Below are 27,650 nucleotides of genomic sequence, written 5' to 3' on the forward strand. Positions count from 1 at the left end.
GCTAGGGAGGAAGAACAAAGAGCTGACAGTACCCTAGTGTACGACTATCAGAGGGGAGGGACTCCCTCGTTTCTCAATACTATGATGTCATGTACATACACCACACTGAAGTTCAGTCCTGCTGAAAGAGTGATTCCAGCAAATCATATGGAAAATATTTGAATTCAGCATCCAGAAAACAAGAGCTTAGTGGGTAACCTGGGAGAGAGAGCGCACTGGATCACTTTGTTGAAGGGCGCTAGGTTCACGACCTGATCCCTGAAGGGGCTCGTAGGAACCTTGGGCACATAGCCCATTCGCGGTCTTAGGATGACATGAGTATCTGCCGGATGGAACTCCACGCAAGTGTCGCTGACAGAGAACGCTTGCAGGTCCCCAACCCTATCAGGAGGGCTGTCTTCAAGGAGAGGGCCTTGAGCTCAACTGAGTCAAACTGAGGACCACTGAGAGATACCAGGAGGGGAACAGGCTTGGCCGGGGAGGATTCAGCCTCCGGGCGCCTCTAAGGATCCAGATAATCAAGTCTTGCTTACCCAAGGACTTGCCGTCCACTGCGTCGTGGTGGGCCGCGATAGCGGCAACATAAACCTTCAAGGTGGAGGGGAACAGCCTCCCCTCCAACCTCTCTTGAGAACAGAAACCACTGACCGAAATACGCCTCTCTGCGGGTCTTCAGACTGGGAAGAACACCAACTTGCAAACAATCGCCACTTTAGGGCGTAAAGCTGCCTGGTAGAAGGAGCTCTGGCTTGGTTGATCGTGTCTACGACCGCAGGTGGTAGGTCACTAGGATCTTCCACATCCCGTCCAGGGTCCAGATGTGGAGGTTTCAGAGGTCTGGGCATGGGTGCCAGAGGGTCCCCCGTCCCTGGGAAAGAAGGTCCTTCCTCAGGGTAATTTTCCAGGGAGGCGCTGTCGCGAGGTCTGAGAACCAAGTCCAATTGGGCCAGTAAGGAGCCACTAAGGTGACTTGCACAGCACCAGTGCAAGACAGCTCACTGGGGGAAATGCGTACTTGCGCAGCCCCGGGGCCAGCTGTGTGCCAGCGCCTCTGTCCTGAGAGGAGCCTCTGTCAGGGAGTACCATAATGGGCAGTGGGAATTGTCTTGGGAGGCAAAGAGATCTACCTGTGCCATGCCGAACCAGCTCCATATCAGCTGGACCACCTGGGGGCGGAGCCTCCACTCTCCGCTGGGCGAGACCTGTCGCGACAGCACATCCGCTGTTGTGTTGAGGTTGCCCGGGTTATGAGTGGAGTGCAGTGACCTGAGTCGCTGCTGACTCCAAAGAAGGAGATGGCGGGCGAGTTGTGACATAAGACGAGAGCGCACGACGCCTTGGCAATTAATGTATAATACCATTGCGGTGCTGTCTAAATGGATCAAGACGTGCTTACCTCGGATCAGTGGGAGAAACCTTCGCAGGGCAAGGAATACAGCCAGCAACTCTAGGCAGTTGATGTGCCAATGCAGCCGGGGTCTATCCAGGAGCCAGCGGCTGCATGCCCATTGCAATTGAGAGGAGTCTGTGGTGCCCACGACACGTCTGGACACCTGCTGTAGGGGGACTCCAGTCCGCAGAAAACAGAGGTCTGTCAGGGGGACACCCTCGGCGGGCAGACGGGGCGCTGGCTGCTCTGGGGCAGCGCTGAGGCATGATGTGTGAGATAGCTTCTGTCTTCCTCTTTACTGGCGAAAATTCCTGGCGAAGTCATCGACGGTGTAACGAAGAGGCCAAGCTGGGAGACGGGGGTGTTGAGAAAGTGGGCCTTGTCAACATTGTGCATCTCGACCATGTTTAGCCAAAGGTGGCCTTCCTGGACCACGAGGGTGCCGCGCCATGACCTTCGTTGCTCTGAGAGCAAGGTCGGTGGCAGAGCACAATTCCTGCAGCACGTCGGGGTCGGGACTACCCAAGTGCAGTTCTTTGAGTGCATTGGCTTGGTGGACCTGCAGGAGAGCCATGGCATGCAGGGCGGAGGCGGCCTGTCCATTGGCGCTGTAGGCTTTCGTAGTCAGTGACAACGTCATCCTACAGGCCTTGGAGAGGAGTACCGGGTGATTACACCAGGTGGCGGCGTTCTCGGGGCACAGGTGAATCGCAACTGCTCTGTCCACCTGGGGACCTCCCTGTACCCATGGGCCTGTCAAAGGTAGTGAGAGCCGACGAGTGAGGAGGTCCCGGGCAGTGAAAGGTGCCCTCCATGACATCGTCAGCTCGTCATGCCCTTCTGAGAAGAAAGGTACCGGGAGTGGGCATGGCAGGGAGCAGCGCCCTGACCCGAGGTACTAGTCATCAAACCGTGAAGGCTGTGGGGAGGACGGAGGGTTCCAGTCCAAGCCCATGCTCACGGCAGCCCAGGCCAGCATGTCGGCCATCTGCGCGTCCGCCACAGACTGGGCGGGCTGACCATGTCAAGTCCTCTGCGTCAGACACCTGAACGCTCTCCGATTCAGCGGCGACGTCATCATCCAACTCCGGGGGCTCAAGGGAGAATGCAGGCTCGCCGTGAGGTGAGCCGCACTCACCTCGAGCCCGGATGGAAGCAAGCGGGCGTGCCGGGGGCAGGTGGTTTGTGGGATTTACCCGGCAAAACCGAGCCCGCTGCCATCCCCAAATCGCCTCCATCGCCAGCCGGGTCGTCCTCAATCCCGTGGGAAGAAGGAGCAATGCGGGGGGCGGCTGAAGTGGCATTCATCTTGAGAAATGAAAGCAGTGACCGCTGTTGTGGAAAATTTATATTTTACTTTCTTTAAGGCATTATGTGGATTTTCTTTCGATTCAGTTTCTCTCCTCTAAGTATTTTCTTTTTCACCTGGCAGGCACAGAGACACACACACACAGTAAAAGAGATGGTCAAGGGAAAACGCCTTTTGAACTCCTCAATATGAGTACGGGAAAGACAGAGGGATTATTTAGCCATAAATAAAGCCTTTTGTTGAGTTTCACGGGTGTGAAACTCAGTGAAGCTCAACAAAGGACCACTGTCTTCACGACAAGATAGCGTTTATATGGCCTTTTTATGACCTCACAGATGTAAATATCGTAAACCCAGGGGGCTTAGAAGAGCCATTGGTATTTCTAAAAACTAGCTAGATCGGGTTTTACTGGGATTGAGTGGAAAATTACGGAAGAAGGGACTCTGAGGACGGGGGGTATAAATAGGCCATGTGTTTTCTGTGTGAGTTAGGTCTTGTTCCTATTGCGAGGTAGCTGTCGCGATACTTTTGTGAACAAACCTCTTTTAAAAGAATAAACTATCTTTTAAAATATAATTTGGATCTTGATGTCTCTTATCTTGTTATGCATATTTGTTTAATTATTGTTTTTTGCCACAACAATTGGTGTCAGAAGTTGGGATCTCACAGCAGTTTCTTCTGGTCCTGAAGACAGCAGATTTGACGACTGATCATCCCAGAAGCACCAGGCTTCTGGTCTTACCTCGAAAATTGAGAGAGAAGAGCCAAACTGCTTTCAGGGCCAGGAGTGACTCGACTGAGATCAGAAAGAACCCGGTGGCAGTAAAAGCATCTCGGTAAGAGACAGTAAAATTATTTTATTTTGGGTGATGTAATTTGATATGACTGTGAGTGAACTATAGTGGCTGGAACTATCTCTGGTACGGGCAGAGAAGGTTTTTCGAGGGGTGAATTGTAACCTGAGGAAGTCGGTCAATTTTATGCTGAAAAACTAGCTCAGTAAAAGGTGGACGGAAGAGCCACACAGAGCATATTTGCTACCCTTGCCGATTTGAGGTGACAAAATCGGATCTGTTGAAGACGTTTGACAGATTAATAGACGCGCGTCGAAGGGAAAATCCAGGAGAGATAGATATCAGCCAATATGGGGTCATCTAACAGTAGGCCTAAACTAGATAATTTTTACACACCAGTTTTCGGTCAAATGAAAAAGAATTACGGACATAAATACATGCTGGATATAGAAAAGTTGATCAAATATCATGATTTTCCTGAAGCAGGAACACTGAGCAAAATAAGACTGAATGTTGTGAAAAAAAGTCAGTAAAAAAAAAAAAAAAAGCAGTGAAAAGCAACAGAGTTGTTGCGGTTGTTTTCGTCATGTGTGTAAAAGAATGTGAGCAGACTATAGATTGTTGGATTGAGGAAGCCGACAGAAGAGAACGAAAGCAAATGATGAATGAATTAAGCAAAGGAATGAATGAGGATGTGTGTAAAAAAAAAAAAAAAAAAACGGAGGGAGGTCGAACTCTGAAACACGAGTTTCTCTGGTCGGCCAATTGTCCCGCGCCTCTAATGGCCAGAGATTTATATATGTTATAAATTATATATGTTATTAATTATATATTATATATGTTCTAAATTTGAGCCACAGTGGGTTTACGAATGGCAGATAAAAGATGTTGATTGGGCAGAGATGATTTTGAAATTGGCTAAAGATCGAATAACACCAGTCAACACAGAGTTTATGACTCCTGATAGAATGTATTGTACGTCACATGTCGTAAACGAGCGTGATTCACACTATGAAGAAACTTGGATTAGTGGAGTGAAGAATGAAAGTGTGAAATTTGACAAGATTTTCTGGACAGAAAATTTGTGTGCGTTGTATGTGTGTTTGAATGAAAATCAATTGCAGTGTTATTTAATGGCAGGACACAGTGTTCCGCATTTATCTTTGTCCAAGAGCACGAATAAGCAATGGGCAGAATTGGGGCTTTTTGTGAATGACTGTTTGCAGGCTACAGACTGGGTTAAAATTGATACAGACATAGCACAGAGCAAAAGTGTTGGAGCATTTAAATCAAACTGTGATTTTAATGTGCGGGTTTTGAGAACTGTAACTGCTATTGTGAACAATGATGTGACAAAACAGGGGGTGGGGGATATTTCTGCGTCAGAAATTGATATTTCTCTGGCAGAAATACCTTCACAATTGTGGGCAAAACACAAGTACGATGTGGGTTTGATAAAGGGATGCGAGCCGGTTGTAGTCACCCCAAAATCTGATTACAAACCGTGTCAGGCGCAATATCCCCTCAAACGTGAGGCATTGCAGGGCATAATGCCAGTATTTGATTCTCTGTTGAAGGAGGGAATAATTATGCCATGCAATGATTCACCAGTACGCACACCAATTTTCCCTAAAAAAAAATTTAAAAAATAATTAAAAAAATATATCAACAAACTGGACAGAATAAAGTTGGTTATGCAGTAACGACTGAATTTGAAACTCTGATGTCTGGCAAATTACCATCACATTATTCTGCGCAGGCAGCTGAACTGGTCGTGCTGACTGAAGCATTTAAACTGATGTGTGACGATTTACACAGTCGGGCATGACTTTGGTGCTTTGTGGAAGCACAGAAAGTTTTTGAAATCAGATGGGCGTCCGATACTAAACGCGTCTCTAGTATCGGACCTCCTTGAGGCCATTCTATTGCCAGACAAAATTGCAATTTGTAAGTGTGCAGCGCATACTAATGATAAAGGTTTAATTTCAACAGGAAACGGCAGAGCTGTTATGGCTACAAAAGCAGCGGCAGCGGATCAGACTAAAGATACTAGTAAAACGCCACTTGCGCACAAGTTGACATTAACTTCTATATTTCTCCTTGTTTACAGAGCATGCAATCTTTTTCCACAGGAGCTGAGAAAAACACCTGGAAGGCATCAGGCTGCAGCCTTGTAGATGGAGTGTGGACATCAGTTGATGGAACGCCCTGTTTACCCAAACATTTCTTTCAACATTATGCTAAATTGACGCATGGTTTAGATCATGTCAAAAGGGGGAATGATTGCACAAATGAAAGAATTGTGGTTTACCAAGGGCTTCACAATATTTGCTGAGAATTTTTGCAAAAGATGTGTTATTTGTAATACACACAATGTGGCACGAGGCGTTAAAACACAGCTGGTATCCCAGCCAGCCCCAGAAGGGCCGTTCGAGTACTTAATGATGGATTTCACTGAATTAACCCCTTGTGGGAAGCAGAAATATTGCCTGGTAATGGTTGACATGTGGTCCAAATGGGTCGAGGCTTTCCCAACCTCGAAACAAGATGCGGCGGCAGTAGCCAAGGCTCTGCTGACCGAGATTGTTCCGAGATGGGGAATTCCAAGAAAAATCAGTTCTGACAACGGAACACATTTTGTCAATGAGGCAATAAAGCAGGTGGGTCAGTTCTTAGGAATTGATATGAGAACACACTGTGCCTATCGAGCCGCCAGCGGAGGCGCTGTGGAGCGTGAGAACCAAACGGTAAAGAACAAACTGGCAAAGTGTTGTGAGGAAACCGAACTCTCATGGGTGAAAGCACTCCCAACTGTGTTAATGTACATGAGAATGAGAAAGAGAGTAAAAACAAATTTGAGCCCATTCGAAATTCTCTTTGGTAAACCACCATTCATGGGAATAGAGGGGGGAAAACGCAGGCTTCCATCAACGGATGTGTGTGAAAATGAGATGTTGAATTACTGCAAAGAAATGTCGTGTCTGTTATCCAACATGTCTGTGCAGGTCAAATCTGGCCAGGGAAGAGTTGCTGAGACGTTCCTGCATAAGATCAGGCCGGGGGATTACGTGGTAATTCGTGACCTGAGAAGGAAGAACTGGAGGGCGAAACGGTGGCGAGGACCGTACCAAGTCTTGCTGACAACACACACGGCGGTGAAGGTGGGAGAGAGAGCTACGTGGGTACACGCCAACCACTGCAGGAGAGTTCCACCCTTATCGGAAGGGCAACAGGAGGAGGAGCCTCAGCAACAACAACAACAAATTCAACAACAAGTTCCAAGATCGAGCCCAAACACCAGGTGCAAGAGCAAGGTCACTCAGGAGGAGTGATAAGGCCGGTGTGCAGAATAAAGCTATTTGTGCAGCCACAACCAGAGACATTGATAAGTGATGAAATGAGGCAACTGAGGGACGCAGTCATTCAGAATCGTTTAGTTCTTGATACACTTATGGCAGAAAGGGGCAGAGTCTGTAAAATGCTTGTTTTAACATTCCTGATTACAGTGATAATATAACCAACATAATTGAACACATGAGAGAGGCCGTAAAAGAACCTGAAAGTACTGACAACCAGTGGGCCGGGTGGATTATGTCTTTATGGGGAGGATGGATGTACTGGGTAATTCAAACTGTTTTGCCAATTGCAGTGTTAGGAATTCTGATTCTGTTCTGCTTGCCATGCATTATGAGATGTATTTCCAACTCAGTACAGAGATTGGTCAGGGCTGGGACGTCCATACAAGCAGTAAAACTGACCGTTTATCCAATAGATGAGACACACAAATGTGATGATTATGAGAGTGACGAGAGTGATTCTTAAAATTATGTCTGAGATGACTGAGGATCTGATTCTCAGCCAGAAAAGGCGATAACAATGTTCAAGTAGAGTGATCAGGTATACAAAAGTCAGACATGAAGAGTATAACTGTGATGTAAAGACTTGAAATGATTGTAACAATTTATGGGTTTGGTGTTGAGTAATGTTTTATTCTTATTTTGTTATATTTTATTTTTAGTCAAAACTAATGTTAATGAAAACCAAATCGTTTATCAGAGAATGATAAAGAGGAGGGATTGTTGTGGGAAATTTATATTTTACTTTCTTTAAGGCATTATGTGGATTTTCTTTCGATTCAATTTCTCTCCTCTAAGTATTTTCTTTTTCACCTGGCAGGCACAGAGACACACACACACAGTAAAAGAGATGGTCAAGGGAAAACGCCTTTTGAACTCCTCAATATGAGTACGGGAAAGACAGAGGGATTATTTAGCCATAAATAAAGCCTTTTGTTGAGTTTCACGGGTGTGAAACTCAGTGAAGCTCAACAAAGGACCACTGTCTTCACGACAAGATAGCGTTTATATGGCCTTTTTATGACCTCACAGATGTAAAGATCGTAAACCCAGGGGGCTTAGAAGAGCCATTGGTATTTCTAAAAACTAGCTAGATCGGGTTTTACTGGGATTGAGTGGAAAATTACGGAAGGAGGGACTTTGAGGACAGGGGGTATAAATAGGCCATGTGTTTTCTGTGTGAGTTAGGTCTTGTTCCTATTGCGAGGTAGCTGTCGCGATACTTTTGTGAACAAACCTCTTTTAAAAGAATAAACTATCTTTTAAAATATAATTTGGATCTTGATGTCTCTTATCTTGTTATGCATATTTGTTTAATTATTGTTTTTTCCCACAACACCGCAAAACTGCCATGGTCATGTCATGTTTACATGAACCATTCATAAAACGCTGCCTCAGTGTGATCGCTACCCAGACACACGAGGCAGCGTCTATGACTGTCATTTTTGGAGAGATATCGGCTGCATCCAGGAACTACACAGAGGCGGAAGGGCATCATTAAAAAGACATTTCCTGAAAAGGACATTCAACACCTGCTGTGTATTGATCTTTTTTGAGTGAAAACAAACTCTTTTAGAGGGGAAAATACTCTTTTAGAAGCATGCATTCTTTCGGACAGAAGCGCTGTCGAAGTGCCCAGGAGTGTGGACTGCACAGCGTGCAGAGAAGGAGAAAGCCACTGGTAATGCGCAGTCCAACAGCAATGCTCTGCCTACAAAGGTGAGTGGAACAGTAGTGAACTTCAGCTTGCTGCTGCACAACCGCTCGGCTCCGAAGAAAAAATCTGACTGAAAGACGCACGCCCTCTTCCCTTTATACCCGTATGTCCGGGGGCGGGACATGCAAATTCTGTCTGCCAATTTCTCATTGGCCTTTTCACAAGTTTGGAGGTATGCAAGGCTCTCAAGAAAGACCCCTTGTGTCACTACAATTGACACAATGTCGAGTGAGTGACAGAAGGGGAACACATTGCCACAACTTTTGAATGGATGTTAAGAGTGAATGCACTAAGCTGCATAGTAAAGCTAAAGGATGCTCCCTTGCTCCCTAATCAGGTAATGACTTAACCACCAGTGTGCTGTCTGTCTGCACTGGTATCAGAACAGTTCGAAATGCACCTTATTTTCATCCTAATTTCATATAACGCCTCTGAAAGCAACATTTTACAGCTTTTGGATGCATCCAAAGCAGGTGCGCAAACACCATTCCTCAGAATCTTCTGACTGAGGGACAAGCCAGGCACTGAGTTGACTAATCAGTGGGAGAGAGATAAGGGAGGGGGGCTGAAGACGTTAGTGCGAGAGAGAGAGAGACGCACAAAGATGTGTGTGTGTGTGCATCTTTGTTTGTTTTGCAGTTTTTATTATGTTTGAGTTCAGTTTGTTATTAAAGTTTTACGTTGACTGTTCAGCCGGTTCCCGTCTCGTCCTTGCCCATCTTAAGAACCTTGTAACATTGGTACCAAAATCTGGGAAGGAGGAGGGATGCACTGTCGGAGAGCCTTCAATGCTTTTGGAGGGATGCGACGCCGTGGAGGACCCACTGCCAGGTGGAGGGGGCGCTCGCTGTTATCCGCCAGGAAGCGGAGGAGCAACTGCCTGCCACCAGGAGGTGGAGAAGCTGCTGACATCTGCCAGGAGGTGGAGGACCCTTCTGCCAGAAGGCGAGGTCCAGTGCCATCACCCTGCATCGAGGAGGACCACTGCCCTGCTGACCGAGGACCAGACGACAGCATGTAACCCTAACCCATGTTGCAAGCCACTTTTTCTCTCTCCTCTCTCTCATGTTCTGTGTCTCCCACTCGCTCTTTCTCTCTCCCCTCTACCTCAGTGAATGCAGCTCTCATACTGATCTGATGACAGGATGTGTCCCTCCCATAAAGCACAATTACAGAACAGCATTTTTTTTCTCCCCTTTTCTCCCCAATTTGGAATGCCCAATTCCCAATGCGCTCTAAGTCCTCATGGCGGCGTAGTGACTCGCCTCAATACGGGTGGCAGAGGACGAATCTCAGTTGCCGCTGCATCTGAGACAGTCAATCTGTGCATTTTAACACGTGGTTTGTTGAGCGCGTTACCACAGATACCTATTGCGTGTGGAGGCTCAAGCTATTCTCCACGGCATCCACGCACAACTCACCACACACCCCACTAAGAGTGATAACCACATTATATTGACCACGAGGAGGTTACCCCATGTAACTCTACCCTCCCTAGCAACTGGGCCAATTTGGTTGCTTAGGAGACCTGACTGGAGTCACTCAGCACACCCTGGATTCGAACTTGTGAGTCCCAGGCCCCAAAGAACGACATTTTTAAAAAGACGCGAACATGTACGTGGCTCTTATATATACATATATACACTCACCTAAAGGATTATTAGGAACACCTGTTCAATTTCTCATTAATGCAATTATCTAATCAACCAATCACATGGCAGTTGCTTCAATGCATTTAGGGGTGTGGTCCTGGTCAAGACAATCTCCTGAACTCCAAACTGAATGTCAGAATGGGAAAGAAAGGTGATTTAAGCAATTTTGAGCGTGGCATGGTTGTTGGTGCCAGACGGGCCGGTCTGAGTATTTCACAATCTGCTCAGTTACTGGGATTTTCATGCACAACCATTTCTAGGGTTTACAAAGAATGGTTTGAAAAGGGAAAAACATCCAGTATGCGGCAGTCCTGTGGGCGAAAATGCCTTGTTGATGCTAGAGGTCAGAGGAGAATGGGCCGACTGATTCAAGCTGATAGAAGAGCAACTTTGCCTGAAATAACCACTCGTTACTACTGAGGTATGCAGTAAAGCATTTGTGAAGCCACAACACTCACAACCTTGAGGCGGATGGGCTACAACAGCAGAAGACCCCACCGGGTACCACTCATCTCCACTACAAATAGGAAAAAGAAGCTACAATTTGCAAGAGCTCACCAAAATTGGACAGTTGAAGACTGGAAAAATGTTGCCTGGTCTGATGAGTCTCGATTTCTGTTGAGACATTCAGATGGTAGAGTCAGAATTTGGCGTAAACAGAATGAGAACGTGGATCCATCATGCCTTGTTACCACTGTGAAGGCTGGTGGTGGTGGTGTAATGGTGTGGGGGATGTTTTCTTGGCACACTTTAGGCCCCTTAGTGCCAATTGGGCATCGTTTAAATGCCACGGCCTACCTGAGCATTGTTTCTGACCATGTCCATCCCTTTATGGCCACCATGTACCCATCCTCTGATGGCTACTTCCAGCAGGATAATGCACCATGTCACAAAGCTCGAATCATTTCAAATTGGTTTCTTGAACATGACAATGAGTTCACTGTACTAAAATGGCCCCCACAGTCACCAGATCTCAACCCAATAGAGCATCTTTGGGATGTGGTGGAACAGGAGCTTCGTGCCCTGGATGTGCATCCCACAAATCTCCATCAACTGCAAGATGCTATCCTATCAATATGGGCCAACATTTCTAAAGAATGCTTTCAGCACCTTGTTGAATCAATGCCACGTAGAATTAAGGCAGTTCTGAAGGCGAAAGGGGGTCAAACACAGTATTAGTATGGTGTTCCTAATAATCCTTTAGGTGAGTGTATATATATATATATATATATATATATATATACACACACACACACACACACACACACACACACACACACAATATCACAATAGCAGGGATTAAAGGAAAAAAAAAAACATTCTGACTGGAATTTTTCAGGCTAAGTCCTACTCCTTTAACCGACACTTTATTTAAATACTTGAGACCACTAGCATTTTAAGGGAAGATGTTTGAGAACAGCTTTTATATTGCTAGTTTGCATAATTTCAATGCTTTATTTTAAGTGAACCTCTTAACACTTAACAGAAAAAAAAAAAAAAAACTAACAGCTGGTTGGCTGGTTTTAGCTGTCTTTATCTGGTCAGGGTGGTTTTAGCTGGTCAGGATGGTCTAAGCTGGTCATGGTGGTCTTAGCTGGTCTCCCAGTCTGACGAGCTAAAAAGTGTTCAAACCCCCTCTGAAACTGAATGACCAGCCTGGCTAGGCTGGGTGTCCAGCTAAAACCAGCCAACCAGCTTAAGCTGGTTTTAGCTGGTCTTTTCAGCAGGAATGTACAGCAGGGGTTTGCAAAATTTCTGACATGAATTGACATTTTTTAATTCCCATGTGTAGGACCTTGCCCAATCAAAATAGCAGCGGAGACCGCATGGCCCTTTGTTCTATGATCAAAGGTGAGACATTGTACTCGGTTTCCCAGAGTCCTTCACAGTTTCACAGCTGGATGTTAAGTCCCGCCCATGGACCCAATCTCAAACACCATTGGTCAAAAGCGGTTTATGACCAATGACGTTATCTTATCAACAAAACTAGTGGACAGATTTGATTTCGCTCTCTCTGCACCCAGCTTCTAAGCCAGGTTTAAAGAGACGTGTAGCTACACATATGAAGGAATTTTCCCTCCTTCTGGACAAAGAGACCACGTTTTTCTAACCACAACATTTGGCCACGGTAGAGTAAGATTAACTTAGCTTTGTTCCAGTCTAGTCGTATACGTATTACAACCAATCATTTTCACTACAAGACAACAGTGAATTTATTTAGAAAACGGAAAGGCAACCAGCTTCCCTTCTTCATCGTTTTCTATCAACGTTGACCATCGCCTGCATTTCTCTCTGTCACCGGACCCGAGGAACAAAGAAGAGACGCACGAGTGCAAGACAAAGGACCGAATCCAGATTGTTTTCTCCCGATCGCTCAACACAACAGTAATTCAACGAACAACCCTGCTGAAATCACACAGGATTTCACAAGTAAGGCTTGAAATCTGGGCAGATTTAGTTTAGAAACTGTGACTTTTCTTGTACAACTAAATCATATATATTTGATGCTGAATGTTTGATGTTTTGAGTATAATCTTGTATGTTTAACTCTGATTGCTGTTTTGATTTGTGAGATCATCAATTTTGGGTGAAATGTTGTTTATTGAGTGATCTGAACTAACGATTAAATCACGCTTTTACCAGCGTGTATCCTCCTTTAAATTGCATGCACCCCTGTTTGATCGCTCTCTCCCTCTCACACACACTGAAATTCACAGAGCAAATTCTCAGGCTGGTGTTTTCAAATTCTCCCGCCTGTTTCGTTCAGTTCCTTTGTGTGTCTGCTCATTATCACCCACACGTGGTATTAGCTCTGTTGTGCTGGATCTGATCCAGCCATCTTTCTTTCCCTACACATTCAAATAATCGTTGGCTCCGCCCTTAATGATCTAATCCTCCATTTTGAAACTAGTTCCACACGAGGAGTTTAATCCGCCATTTTGTGTCTTTGTTACCGAATCGAGACACACACACACACACACACACACACACACACACACACACACACACACACACACACATACACTAGCATATAGCTCCACTATTTAGTTAGGATTTCCACTTTATGTTTTTGTGTTATATTCATCTAGTATTGGCTGTGTTCATTGCTGTTTGATTATAATAAATCTTGTTATATTATAATAAGTATTCCTAGTTGTTTGTTTGAATATTGTGTTGAAGCCAGCCTCTGCTACGTCAAGAACTCCTGTATTACTTCAGTATTGTTAAATTGTTGTTGTTAGAAGCCAACTGTAACCAGATTACTGTTGGATTCGTATGGCAATAATTCAACTAGCTTCTTCCCTTTTTGATTATTTTGATTATTAATCAAAATACTCAATCTTCAGGGTAGAATTTTATGATACTCGATCAGTCACACTATCATTTTTCTCATGTTAAAGAATGGTGCCCCGAGGATAGAATTTAAGGAGTTCAATTATATTATTTAATTTAATCATTAATTAATAATTGATCATTATTAATTATTAATAATTTCTGATAGTAAAATGTATCTAAACAACCAGTAGCACCCTACACCCTGTAAATCCCTGTGCCAAACCTCCTCCAAAAAGAAAGAAAAAGACAGACAGAGAAACAGACAGATCCTGTCCATGCAGAATAAAACAACATTTATAAGGTTACTAAAATGGACTCATCTCATGTGAGTGATCGATTTTATACATATATTTTAAAATTTCTGTTGATTACATGGATTAAACATTTGTAATGAGGAAAACAACAAGTGCACCTTTAATTATGTTGATTTTAGAGTCACAGTCTTGTGTGTGTGAAACATTAAGGGCCGTGTATGCCAGCTTGATAATCTCAGCGGTAACTATTTATTTACACCGGGCAAGTGTGCTATTGTTATAAAAGCATTCCACGCTCGTTTTGCTCCTACGAGCTCTCATGCTCGTTAGCAGGTCTCCCTCCTCTGGCTCACATGCCCACTCCTAATCGCCAGAACATTATGTACACCTGCACTCGTCTCAATCTCCACATTAGTTTCACCTGTACTCGTCTTATCACCTTTCATTGTTTACACCTGCACTTTCCCCTATATATATCACTGCCCTTTCGTCTCACGCCTGTTGGTTATTGTATTTAGTTTCCCGTGTCTTTGCCCCCCGCTAGTCTCGTCTAGTTTTGAACTCCTCTTGTCCTCCTCTTAGCTTGCCAGCTCCCCTTGTTCCCCTGTCTTTTGCTCAACACTAGTCCCGTCTAGTTACTCTGATCCTGTTTCCCGGCTTCCACCCCCCCACTCTCGTTGACCACTCTCTCCCGGATTTGCCCCTTTACTCCACTTTGACTCCCCGGCTTTTGACCCTACGCTTCCCTCGACAACTCTTCTCTGGATTTACCCTGTTTGTACTTTTGCCTGCACTGCTATTAATAAAAGCAGTTTCCTCCGACATTGTGACTGTCTCATCTTGTGTGTGTGTGTGTGCGGGTTACAACATGATGTCACAGTAGTCGGAAATCACAGCGGTTACACCCACCAAGAGCATACCCTCTATTGACGGAAATCCGTCATAGCGACGGAGAACTTTAATCCTTGTAATAGATTATAACTATTCAAAACTCCTGCCAAAGTGTTGCGGGGAAACAGGATGCTGAAGCGGCCCGTTCACCAGCAAAGCGTCAAGCGGCGAGGCGGACTAAATGTTCTCAGAAAGACAGCTTTGAATTCCCAATGCATAATCAGTAATCTAGAGAGGTTTATCACTATGGCTGCAAAGATAAAAAGAATGCAAATAAATGTTAGCTTAAATCATATTTATTTATTTAAGTCATTATTCATCCAGGTTATTGTAGAATGTAACAAAGAGGTAAAGGAGGTTTGAAATAGTTTGAAGCAGGCCTGGCTCCACGGGGCCATACAACGGCCTCATTTTCCTTCCCGCCACAACACCTCAGTATTCAAGTTTGGTTAATTTTGGCCATGAACCGCACACTAATACAGAAAGAGACATTTCAAGCAACCAAAGTTGTTCTGTTTGTATGTGTGGTTTAGTGGATACATATGAAATTGGACACCAATACAATACAAATGTACAACAGTGGTACTGTAGGTGATTCAATGATTGGCACAGCAGTCTCAGCTAAGACACCAACAAAGACAATAAGCAGAAAAAGTCTCTAGACTTTGTGGCAAATTATTTTTATAGTTTAATAGTAAGTACAGACAAGTTTGACAAATTCATAACTACTCTTATAGCTGTGGTCGAGGACATTGGTGGAATTGTTCATGGGCGACATGAGCAGCCGCCCGGGGTGGCATCTGCTTTAAGCAAAGATGATAACATCGGGCTGTTGGGTCGTTTAGGAAACCTCAAACTCAAACATGGTTTGAAGGTAAAATGACTGTGCTGAATAAATGAACTCAAAATGATCTTTTTTCTCACATTACAGAATACAGTACAATGATCTTCACACTGTGATGTGTGCTGTGGCTTCTTGTGCCCTCTGCTGGTGATTCTTCATTAGCTGATCAATACAAGTGAAGCTCTATGTACTGCATCTGACTGTGACATGCGGTCAATGAACCCTATGGGGCAAGGCATTGCACTGGAATAAACATTCAAATACAAGTAAAAGACTGGCAAAAAGAAAACATGGTCTCATAGACTCATGTTACTATACCTTCATGTTTGCAAACCAATTCCTATGTGGCTTGTTGTACGCATCACAGCACTTTCCTGGAAAATAACAGTTACTGTAATTTACTTACAAATCACGAGTTAAATGGCAGATTATCAGTTCATAAACACTTAATTTTCACCCTGTTCCTCACACAATGATATCTTTTGACATATAAATGATTTTACTGTAGAACATAACTTGTAAGGCGAGGCATTTTAACATTTGCATTACATAATCAACTACATTTAAAGCTTGTTCGATCACACTCAATTGTGCGGTTGCTCAATTGATAGAGCGCTGCACTTGCAATGCAAAGGATATGAGTCCTGAAGAGCACATGAGTCGACACGTGAGTCGAAAGTGTTAAAGGCGCACCACAAAATGACACGGTTGTTTCAGTAATTGTGTTTTTCATCTCATATTTGCTTTTATAACACAAGCGGTTAGTAGGTTTTGTTGATTTAAAACTCAATAGAGCATTAACCTTTAAAACCTCACATTTCACTCGCTTCTAGCGCCACACAGTGGGCATTTGATCAGAAAACTGCAGCGCCATTATGTGGAATGAAATTTGAAAATGTATTGTATTTTCATGAGATCTGCCGGTAAAAAGACTAGACTAAATCTAATAAACGATGTACATTTTACATGATACCAGAAGTGTCATATAATCAGAAGTTTATGCACCTTAAGCAATCTCAATAAACCACAAAAGTAGACAACTTTACAGCTCAAACAACACATTTTTGTACAGAAGCTTCAAAAATGCATTGCTGATTTGAAAAATTGCTCTGGAAAACTTGCCCCATAGACTTCCTTTGATCCATAACCTCCTTAAAGGGATAGTTCACCCAAATATGAAAATTCTCTCATTTACTCATGCCATCCCAGATGTGTATGACTTTCTTTCTTCTGCAGAACACCAATTAAGATATTTAGAAGAATAATTGAGAATCTCTGTAGATCCATATAGTGGCATGTGTATGGGTGGCAAAATATTGATGCACCAAAAAGCACATAAACGCATTATAAAAGTAATCCATAAGACTCCAGTAGTTAAATCCATGACTTCAGAAGTGATATGATAGGTGTGGGTGAGAAACAGATCAATATTTCAGTTTATTTTTGCTGTAAATGTTTCTCCCTGCCCAGTAGCTAATATGCATGAAGAATGTGAATCACCAAAACACAAGAAGAATGTGAAAGTGAAAGATGAAGTGGAGAGGAGGATTTATAGTACACATTTAATAAAAAATGAATGTGGTTTTCACCCACACCAATCATACCACTTCTGAAGACATGGATTAAACCACTGGAGTCTTATGGATTACTTTTATGCTGCATTTATGTGCTTTTTGGAGCTTCAAAGTTCTGGTCACCATTCACTTGCATTGTAAGGACCAACAGAGCTGAAATATTCTTCTAAAAATCTTCATTTGTGTTCTGCTGAAGAAAGAAAGTCAAACACATCTGGGATGACATGAGGGTGAGTAAATGATGACAGAATTTAAATTTGTGGGTGAACTAGCCCTTTAAATGTATGACGGCAAACACAGTTTTTGTTTGTTTTTACAAACTGAGGGACAAGATGAAATGTCCATATGAGTTTGATGCTGTTCATAGAGCTTAAATGAAAAATGTAATAAAATAGTATTGAACCCAGAACTTTTCTTTAATAACTCAAGATTAACTACTAACAGGAAACAATACACAATAAGAATAAAAACACAGTGTTGATGTAAAAGGTGCACTCAGTAAAATGTCTGTTTGTGTTGCACACTTAGTGACGTGGATGCAGATTCATTTCTCTCTCCAGATGCCATTATAGAAAAGCACTATTCCCTGTCAGTCACGATTCATTTATCCCGCAGTTGAACATATCCAATTACAAGAGATTACTGTGGAAAAGCCAGTAATATTCGGCTTGTCATGTGATCACAAAATGGCAGCACTCATGAATGTGCGTCCAGCACCACGTGTAGAATAATGCAGCTATTTTTCTAAGAATATGACTTGAGTCTTTATGTCATGTGAGTGTACATCATTTTAAACATATTTGTTGAAAACACTAGTAGAAATGTAGAATTCATAGTCAGTCATAGTTACTTTAATCAATGAGTTAAAGTGTCAAATAACAGGACGGTTACTGAGATTATTGAGTAGTATTCAGCTGGTCATGTGATTCTAACATGGCAGCCCCCATGTGCTGACCCTCTCCATGTAGAATAAGACAGCTTTTATAAGGTTACTGATATGACTTCATTTTAATGCGAGTGCTCATGATTTCCTACATATATTGCAAAATTACAATTAACGTCTTTAGGAATTCAAATTACTGAATGCACCTTTAAGTAACAAAACAAATCACATATATAAATATACAAGAGGGGTGTAAGAAACTAGACTTTTAATTTGAATCTTGTTACATTGTTAAAACACACGACTGACATCTGGCAAAGCAAATACAGCAGTAATATAATAATTGATATTTGAATGAATATTGCTTATATTTTGCCATGCATCACTTTGATTACTGGATGAAACTGTTGATTTCTCTCATGGCTTCTTACACTAATTTCAGTCTTCCACGAGGTGCACAATAAACTCCTGTCCTGTGGAATTGCATTAGAGACACATATACTGTCCAACCAACACTATCATTTTCCAAGCTGAATCCGTTTCTTGTTGTCAAAGGGACTGCTCACTGAAAGATTAAATCATATTCACCCTTATGTTGCTCCAAACCTGTATGACATCCTATCCTTAATAAAACACAGATTAATGTGAGCAACAGACCAAATGTGACCAACAACACCTTCTGATTGGATCTGTATCTCACATAAAGCTATCATATGTCTTCAAAACACTTGGAATATAGTACATTACTACTTTTATAGAGCCTGAAAGCATCAGGTCTCATTATGAAAATGTTCTGCCTAGAACCTCCTTTTGTGCTCCATGAAAGAAAATAATTCTGGTTTATAGGACATGAAGGTGATTACATTATGACATCCCTTTAAGCACTACTCTTTGTTAGCTTTAGATCTACTAGCACTACTATGTCCACGGACTACACATTTAAATGCACTACTGCAGAAATATTGCCATCTGTCCTACTGGTAAATGTAAGAGACTACTGCAGATGTTTATTCCGCAGAGAAACTGACTCTTTCAGGAGTTCAATGCTTCCGGAAGAACGTTTTGTGAGAGATCAAGAGTGGTAAAGGAGACAGATCCATGGCTGCTATCTTGAAGGACTGCTGCTTCCAGACGGAGGACAACAAAACTGATGCAGCACATCATCATCCCTGTCAGAGAAGCACACTATAAGAACAGCATACTACACAGTGCACACACATACACTACTCCTGCATACTGTACTAAACTCTCTCTCAAGGGCATCACTCTGTCCACTCTTTACATGCTCATTTATGAAATATTCAGGCTTATTTAAATATGTTAACACATTTACATGTTCAGTCCATTCCACAGAATTATTTCAGTCCCCCCTCAGTATAACATATCAGGTGATATCATTTCATTTCCATTTAAAAACTAATTCATTAACCTTATTCCAGATTCATGAGACTAATTAAAGGGATAGTGCACCAAGAGATTTACCCTTATGCCGTCTCTTAAGTCATATGACTTTCTTTTTACTGCAGAACACAAACAAAGCTTTTGTTGATGGTTACAGGATGTGTGATTGCTCATACAATGTAAGTCAAGCTTCTAAAAGGACATAAAGGCAGCAAGTTAATTATCCAGTGGTTTAATCCATGTCTTCTGAAGCGTTATGGGCAGTTTTGGATGAGAACAGACCAAAATGTAACTCCTTTTTCACTTATAATCATGCCATCTGCAGTCTACTTGGCACGATCTAGATTCCAAGCTTGATTACACTTCCTCCGCTCGACACACACAGAGCGCTGTACACCACTCAAGGTTTGTGCTGCCTTTATGTCCATTTTGGAGCTTGAAAGCTTTGATCCTCATTGACAAACAGACATCATATCTCCATTAAAATATCTCTGTTTGTGTTCCGCAGAAGAAAGAAAGTCATACGGGTTTGAGATGGCATAAGGATGAGTAAACGATAAGAGAATTTTCATTTTTGGGTGAACTATTCCTTTAAGCTAGCAGCACTCTTACGCTTTGATAAATCTGCCATTCAACAACAAAGAATTAACATTCACATTGGATTCAAGTATTGCAATTATGAACCACTATTTGCTACTATTACTTCATCATCACAGACCAAAATATGAATTCAAATAGTAAATTCAAATGAAGTTTATAGCCTGTGTTTAGATGCTTTCTGTTAGTCTAGACATTGAGTTTTTGGAGTCAAAGCGCCTCTTACCTGCACTCCGAGAGAGGAGCAGGTACAGCTAGCTGCTTAGAGTGCAGTGGCGCAGGACAGCAGTACTGGTGCAAAGTATTTACATACCTACGACACAAGGAGAAACACACACGTCAGACACCTAACACCGCCAGCTACTCATAACACACACTTAAGTCCTTATCAGCTGTAAGCAGTGACTTCATTATACCTAGTGTGTTTACTGTGTCATGGGTTTGCCACTACAATTATTAAACATGGCAAAGTCCAGGGACGTTTGAACCAAAGGCAAATTGAAATGCTTTTCTACCATTTCCTTTCCATTGTTATGGGAATTTAAATGTATTTATGCATAAAAGCGTTATAATCTCTCGCATTCTTTGAAACACTAGCCTCGTCTACACGCTATATGTGCACAACAACATACAGTACATGTGGTAGTGTAAGTGTGTGATATTGATCAATAAATGACAGGTGAAGTTCATTTCTCCATGTGTACTCAGTATGTAACTTTGCACCAGACCGCTGTTAAACACACAGATGAGAACCCGACAGCGACACAATGCAAGTGTGACATGAGATTCCCAGAGAATAACAACTTATATTTTGGTTTGTTTCTATTGGATGACTTCAAAAGGTCATATGGACCACTTTTATGATACATTTATACAGATTTTTGTCATTTTAAAGCTTTCATTTATTGAATGTCAAAGACCACTGTGAACATTCAATCTCATTGTGTTCCATAGAAGAATAAAAGTGACATGGGTTTGGATGAGTTGTTCATTTAAAAAAGCCACAAGTTTTGGCTTTTACTCCCTGTCTATTAGCTTTGAGGGCATTTTTATGCTAGTGTACTCCCAAAAGTCTCTGCAAATATATGCATTTACAATTTACAGTCTTTCTCTACCAGGAAAAAGAACAAAAAATATTGAACACATCAGCAGGCACTCTGACATATCCAAATTTCAATCAAAATAAAATGACAACATCCGCCCCCTAATACCACCTGACAAGAAATATCAAGCAGCAAATCAGGTTTCACGGCTGTGATGCAAACTGAAGACTATTGGTTATATATTATTATTATTTTTTAAAAAGGACAAACCGTTTGATATGTCCCGCCCCTGTTTCTAAGCAAAATATTTGAAGCATGAATGTGAACGCAGATGCGAGTGCATTACCAAAGCAACATGAACATGTTATCACGTGTTACTGTAGCGGTGACATCTTCAGTACTCAAGGGAGTGATGAGTTACCCTCAAATGTCTTAAAACTTCAGTTATAAATATATGGAGTTAAATTCACTTGATCGGCAATATTGTCTTCACACAGCAAAATAACTCCAGCATGACAGTAGTTGACTTGAACGGTAGAAGCGGACAGTTCACACCGATGTCTGCTATAGCGCCCCTTGAGGCCATGTTGAGAATGCAATGTATACTTCACCTGTGTTATGAATTGCAGTCTGACACATTCTGAAAAGCAGCAATGCTCAAAATCAAGCTTGTGTAGCTGTCTGCATTCACATAGCACTGGACGATATATTGAATATTCACGATATTGTTACAATGATTTTGCTGGCAATATAAAATTAAGCAATATCGTGAATATCGCAATGATTGAAGTTCCTTTTTTGACAAATAAGTTTCCAGAAGAGTGCGTCATTAGATTAATTTCATCTTCCTTTTGGAGTGCAAAATTATTCAATAAAATCTAAATCTCAGCATCGTCATTTGTGATCATTAAACCACAAAAGGTGATTTTATGAAATGAATAATGTGTCCGTGTTAACGGGTGACACGCTGGTCTGTTTGCGTGTGCGGGGATCATGATAAACTCTTTTAAGCTTTTTTAGCAAAACGATGCAGGCTCAGACATTTACACAATTCGAAAAATGTGTAATCACTACAAGTTATTATACAAATGTAAAAATGGGACACAGTATAACGGAAAAGAAGGAGGTGACAGCATTTCACCAGATTTGTAGTGAGCAACATTGCAAACTGTCAAATACACACTGCACTTCCTGTGTTCCACCAAAATAAAAGCCCCATATGATTTAATACCAGCAAAAATCTATTACTGTTGAGACACGGGGGGACAAAGACATTATGTGAAGACTCGCTGGCCAATTCAATAAAACTCAGAACGTGCATCCCTGAAACCATAATCATCTGGGTTTTAAAACGCAGTGTTAAGTTGAAAATACTTTTGAAGATCCTGCATTCTGTTACTAGCTGAGCTCCATCTAGATGTTTGAAGATTTCACCTTGTGTGTGTGTGCGATTCTCCGCAGTGTAGAGCACCGTCTGTGCCCCGGACAGGAAGTCACGCTTTCTTGCTGTGATGAATGCTTCCTCCCATTTAACTTGGAATTTTAAACTTCATACTGAGAAAACTACATTGGAACGCCACTTTGTCACTGAAATGCAGATGTGTCACGCAGATGTGTCGACACCGAGGGAGAATTACAGTCAATGATAAACCTTCACTTTTATTAAATAATATACATGAATGAGTCAAAGTTTCTACATGATATGACAATAAAAGCTGTTTAGCAAACGTGTGCTGAGACAGATGTTCAAAACACGGTGGATTCAACTTTCTTTTGATTATGGTAAACCTGTAGAACAAACACTAGCACTGATGCATCGTTTCTCAGTTTGGTTGCTATGAGACGTCTCTGTTGACAATCAAAGTACAGCTGAAATTCAGTTGTCACAGTGAAAATCACGACAAGCATTTTCATATTCGATCATCGTTTTCATGATCAGTCATTGATGTTACTTCTGAGTGCTCGTGCCCACTCCTACTCCGCACCCTATACATCATTTATAGTAAAAAGTAATTGACCCTACACTATGCTCCGCCCCCTTGGTTACAGTTGCTCGCTCCGACGAGCTCTGCAGAACTCCCTGCAGGAATGAATGGGAGATTGCCTTGAATGGTGCGGCTTCAGGCAAAATATTCTACCAAACGGAATGATACTATTCTTAAGTGAGCAGGAATGAAGAGTGACATTGTAATACATATTTCTCTTTTGTCAAATAAATTGTTAAATTACACAGTAATTAGATTGAAAACTGTGGAGAATGTGAATCAGAATAAAGAAAAACGATTATCACAGTCACTTGAAAAGAGAAAAGCGTCATTTGACAGCGATTACACACCTGATAACATTAACAGCTCATAACACTGATGCGGAGAACTCTTTATTTACCATCACATTTACTAAGACCTTAATCAATATATAAATGAATTAGCATTCAGTTATTAGCTTTAATGTACCTTGGAGCACATGTAGGGTTCGTTGCTCATTTGTGACTGAGGACTGAGACTATTCTTCAGTTTGTATTTTTATATTTAAAAAAAGAAACGGCGTGTATCCTCTCGAGGTACCTCATGTAACTATAACATTTAACCCGGCAACATCATAGTTGACATTTTTTTGGCTCATTTTGATAAATTCCTGCTTAATTCTCAAATATGTTACTCCCGTAGGCTCACGTATATCAAAATAATGGCAGCCTGGCAACAGATGTTAAGACAGGATTAGTCAAAAATGCTTTTAAGACGGGGCTTTGCAAAAGGTCAGTTTAACCCACTATCCTCAAGTCAGGAGACTCTATTGAAGGCTTTTATTTCAAGGTGCAATATGTAACAATTTTCATGTAATATTTGCCTTTTTTTTGCCAATGTGTGAACGGCTTGTAACGCAACTTAAAAAATGAGTCCTTCCCAGAATTCCTAGGTTGCCTGTTAAAGCCTGTAGGCTGATTTTCATGTGAAGGGAGTGGGTCTGTTTTGCAGGGAAAATCAGAAGAATGTGATGTTTATGCGTGTTCCTGAGAGCGTCAGTATTAGCTTCTCTTCAGTGACAACAGACAGTCTGCAACACTAGGTGACTTTATCTTAGAGATGGATTCCAGCACAACACTGACTCCTACACAAACATTTATCTACCAAATCCCATCAGGCTAAGCGGAAACATGATCGTGGTCGAGAGAAAAGTAGAGTGAACATCGGCAGGGTGTTTGATTCCTGCAGGGACCTTCGTTCAGTTTTGGGGATCAAAACTGACCCTGAATTGGCGTTCTTCTTAGAGCATGTGACATATAGTGCCATAAGCACTGATCTGTGTCATTTAATCTAAACTACAATAACACATGAAGTGAATGCTAGACAATGTTCAAGATAACATAACTAATACAGAAAATATATACATTCTATTATTATAAAACAATAGCGCATTGATGTTTTGATGGAATCACATCAATACTGAAAAGTGTCTCATATTTATAATAGCGATTTATAAAATAAACTGTACACTGTCATCATCACCACAGTTAGCTGATCCAGGTCTCTTTCAGATGATAACTAGCCATCACTCACTGAATTAAACAGGAAGTGTGATGATAAAGTCATGTGATAATAAGTGATGTGAAATGCATATTGTTTTTTAAAAGCATGCAGTATTCAGTACATAGTGTGCAGTATTCAGTACATAGTGTGCAGTATTCAGTACATAGTGTGCAGTATTCAGTACATAGAGTGCAGTATTCAGTAAATAGTGTGCAGTATTCAGTAAATAGTGTGCAGTATTCAGTACATAGTGTGCAGTATTCAGTAAATAGTGTGCAGTATTCAGTAGATAGTGTGCAGTATTCAGTAAATAGTGTGCAGTATTCAGTAAATAGTGTGCAGTATTCATTAAATAGTGTGCAGTATTCAGTACATAGTGTGCAGTATTCAGTAAATAGTGTGCAGTATTCAGTAAATAGTGTGCAGTATTCAGTACATAGTGTGCAGTATTCAGTAAATAGTGTGCAGTATTCAGTACATAGTGTGCAGTATTCAGTAAATAGTGTGCAGTATTCAGTACATAGTGTGCAGTATTCAGTACATAGTGTGCAGTATTCAGTAAATAGTGTGCAGTATTCAGTAAATAGTGTGCAGTATTTAGTACATAGTGTGCAGTATTCAGTAAATAGTGTGCAGTATTCAGTACATATTCAGTACATAGTGTGCAGTATTCAGTAAATAGTGTGCAGTATTCAGTACATAGTGTGCAGTATTCAGTACATATTCAGTACATAGTGTGCAGTATTCAGTACATAATGTGCAGTATTCAGTAAATAGTGTGCAGTATTCAGTACATAGTGTGCAGTATTCAGTACATATTCAGTACATAGTGTGCAGTATTCAGTACATAATGTGCAGTATTCAGTAAATAGTGTGCAGTATTTAGTACATAGTGTGCAGTATTCAGTAAATAGTGTGCAGTATTCAGTACATATTCAGTACATAGTGTGCAGTATTCAGTAAATAGTGTGCAGTATTCAGTACATAGTGTGCAGTATTCAGTACATATTCAGTACATAGTGTGCAGTATTCAGTACATAATGTGCAGTATTCAGAACATAGTGTGCAGTATTCAGAACATAGTGTGCAGTATGCTTGTATTTCTTTTAAATCACCTTGAAGGTCATCATTGGAGCTCCCTATAAAGTACAAAGAACCACTTCAGACCAAATACCACCTCAGTCACCTTCACATGGTCATATCTCCATACACACACATGCCTTTTCTAGATGCTCATATTACGATTTATACACTTTATCAGCTAAACATTGTCTAAAAACAATATATATATATACATATATGCTTTGAAAACAAACTGTCTGCAAAACATGTCTGCAGTCACCTATGACATCTACAGACAGATGTAAGCACATGAAGGACAAATGCACGTACACACACACATCACACAGAGGAGAAGTTCAGAGATACACACAGTGCTCTTGACATGTGACTGTGAAATTACGTCATAATGCACATCAGCTACGGACACACACACACACACACACACACACACACACACACACACACACACACACACACACACACACACACACACACACACAGTTCTTTTTTTTTATCCATGTGGGGACTTTCTTTTGACTCTTTTATGCTGAGCTAATGGAATTATTCGTCCTCTAACCCTCACACAAACCTTTTTCCTTAAGACATCATTTAGTATGTTTTCGTCACTGGAAATGCTGGCTGCTCCTCACAATGTAGCTAATTTCAGGTCTTACTATCCTCATGGGACATTTAGTCAAAACCTGACCGACACACACAAGTGTCACAGCTCCTCGTGTTTCATACGACACGTGAAAACACGTCAGCTCAGCAGAGCAAACAGCCACAACACACACACGCCGCTCACCATCACAGCAAATGTCCTCTACTCCAACACACAGCCTGAAAACACCACAAACGCAGGCATGTCCCCGCAATTATTACACACATCACAGATTCCCTGTGGAATATTCCTGAGTGCGCATGAGTCAGCATGTTAGCCCAGGTGCATAGTGGTAAAAACAGCTCATACAAACGGCAGCAGATAACATCATTTACTCACATAACGGCGAGTGTTTGTGCCATGGTCATGCGTCTGCGGATGTGTAGACACAGAGAGCGTGGTACACTCACTCATTCACACCGAACTGCGCTCTGTTTGTGCCCTGTGATGTCACATGCGCATCATACATTTGCATCAGCCGTCCGACACAAGATGTGTCGTGTTACTTGAGGGGGGGGCAACAATCATGATGCATAAAAACAACACAACATAACACACGCACATCAGGTTCATTACAGTGTGTGAGTGTATACTGCGACCTGTACATGTGTGTTTGTGTGTGTTCATGTGTAATACATGCGCTAGCTCCATCTGCTGTCTTTAGTACGGTCCACAGACAAAGCAGCTGATTGGCTGTGAGGTATCCATGGAAACAGGAGGAGAGAGCTGATGAATGCAGCAGTCAGAGGTCAAGAGTAGAGACGAGAGACAAGAGAGAAATTCTTGTTCTGTCTTGAATGAGGCAATGGAGTTATCAGCATTAGATTTGTGAAAATGTAGTGTTCTACATTCTGAAGACACCTGATCGGATTGTCATGATAGAAACATTGTGTACAGAGACATTAACAAGCAATTCCTCTCTCTGTCCCGCTTTCTCACGCACGCACGCACGCACGCACACACACACACGCACACACACACACACGCGCACGCACGCACACGCACACGCACACACACACACACACTCACGCACGCACTCACACACACTCACGCACACACACACACACTCACGCACTCGCGCACACTCACGCACGCACACACACACACACGCACGCACGCACACACACACACACACACACACACACACCCTCACGCACGCACACACACACACTCTCACACACACACACTGTGACCAGGTGAATCTTACAAGAACATATCCAGGTTATATATTACCTTAATAAAATAAATAAATACAAAATAAAATATATTGAGCATAAATAAAGAAAATGAAGCCTAAATTAAAACCATCAAGATGTTATTTTCTGTAATTTTTATTACAGTAATGTGAGTTTTATTATA

General features: G+C 41.9%; 1 protein-coding gene across 3 annotated transcripts in view; it reads right to left on the minus strand.

The window, feature by feature from the left end:
- iqsec1a (IQ motif and Sec7 domain ArfGEF 1a) overlaps window positions 1-27,650 on the minus strand; it is a 193,549-nt gene that overhangs the window by 122,245 nt on the left and 43,654 nt on the right. Inside the window, exon 1 of one of the 3 annotated variants that reach the window (XM_052091694.1) lies at window positions 26,631-26,776. The exons of the other annotated variants lie outside the window; for them this stretch is intronic. Coding sequence (XP_051947654.1) covers window positions 26,631-26,659 — 29 coding nt within the window. The 5' untranslated portion in view covers window positions 26,660-26,776. Of the gene's footprint in view, window positions 1-26,630; window positions 26,777-27,650 lie in introns of those variants that run through there. 3 annotated transcript variants of the gene reach the window in all.

Source organism: Xyrauchen texanus, chromosome 25, assembly GCF_025860055.1.
Source record: "Xyrauchen texanus isolate HMW12.3.18 chromosome 25, RBS_HiC_50CHRs, whole genome shotgun sequence".
Taxonomy (NCBI): domain Eukaryota; kingdom Metazoa; phylum Chordata; class Actinopteri; order Cypriniformes; family Catostomidae; genus Xyrauchen; species Xyrauchen texanus.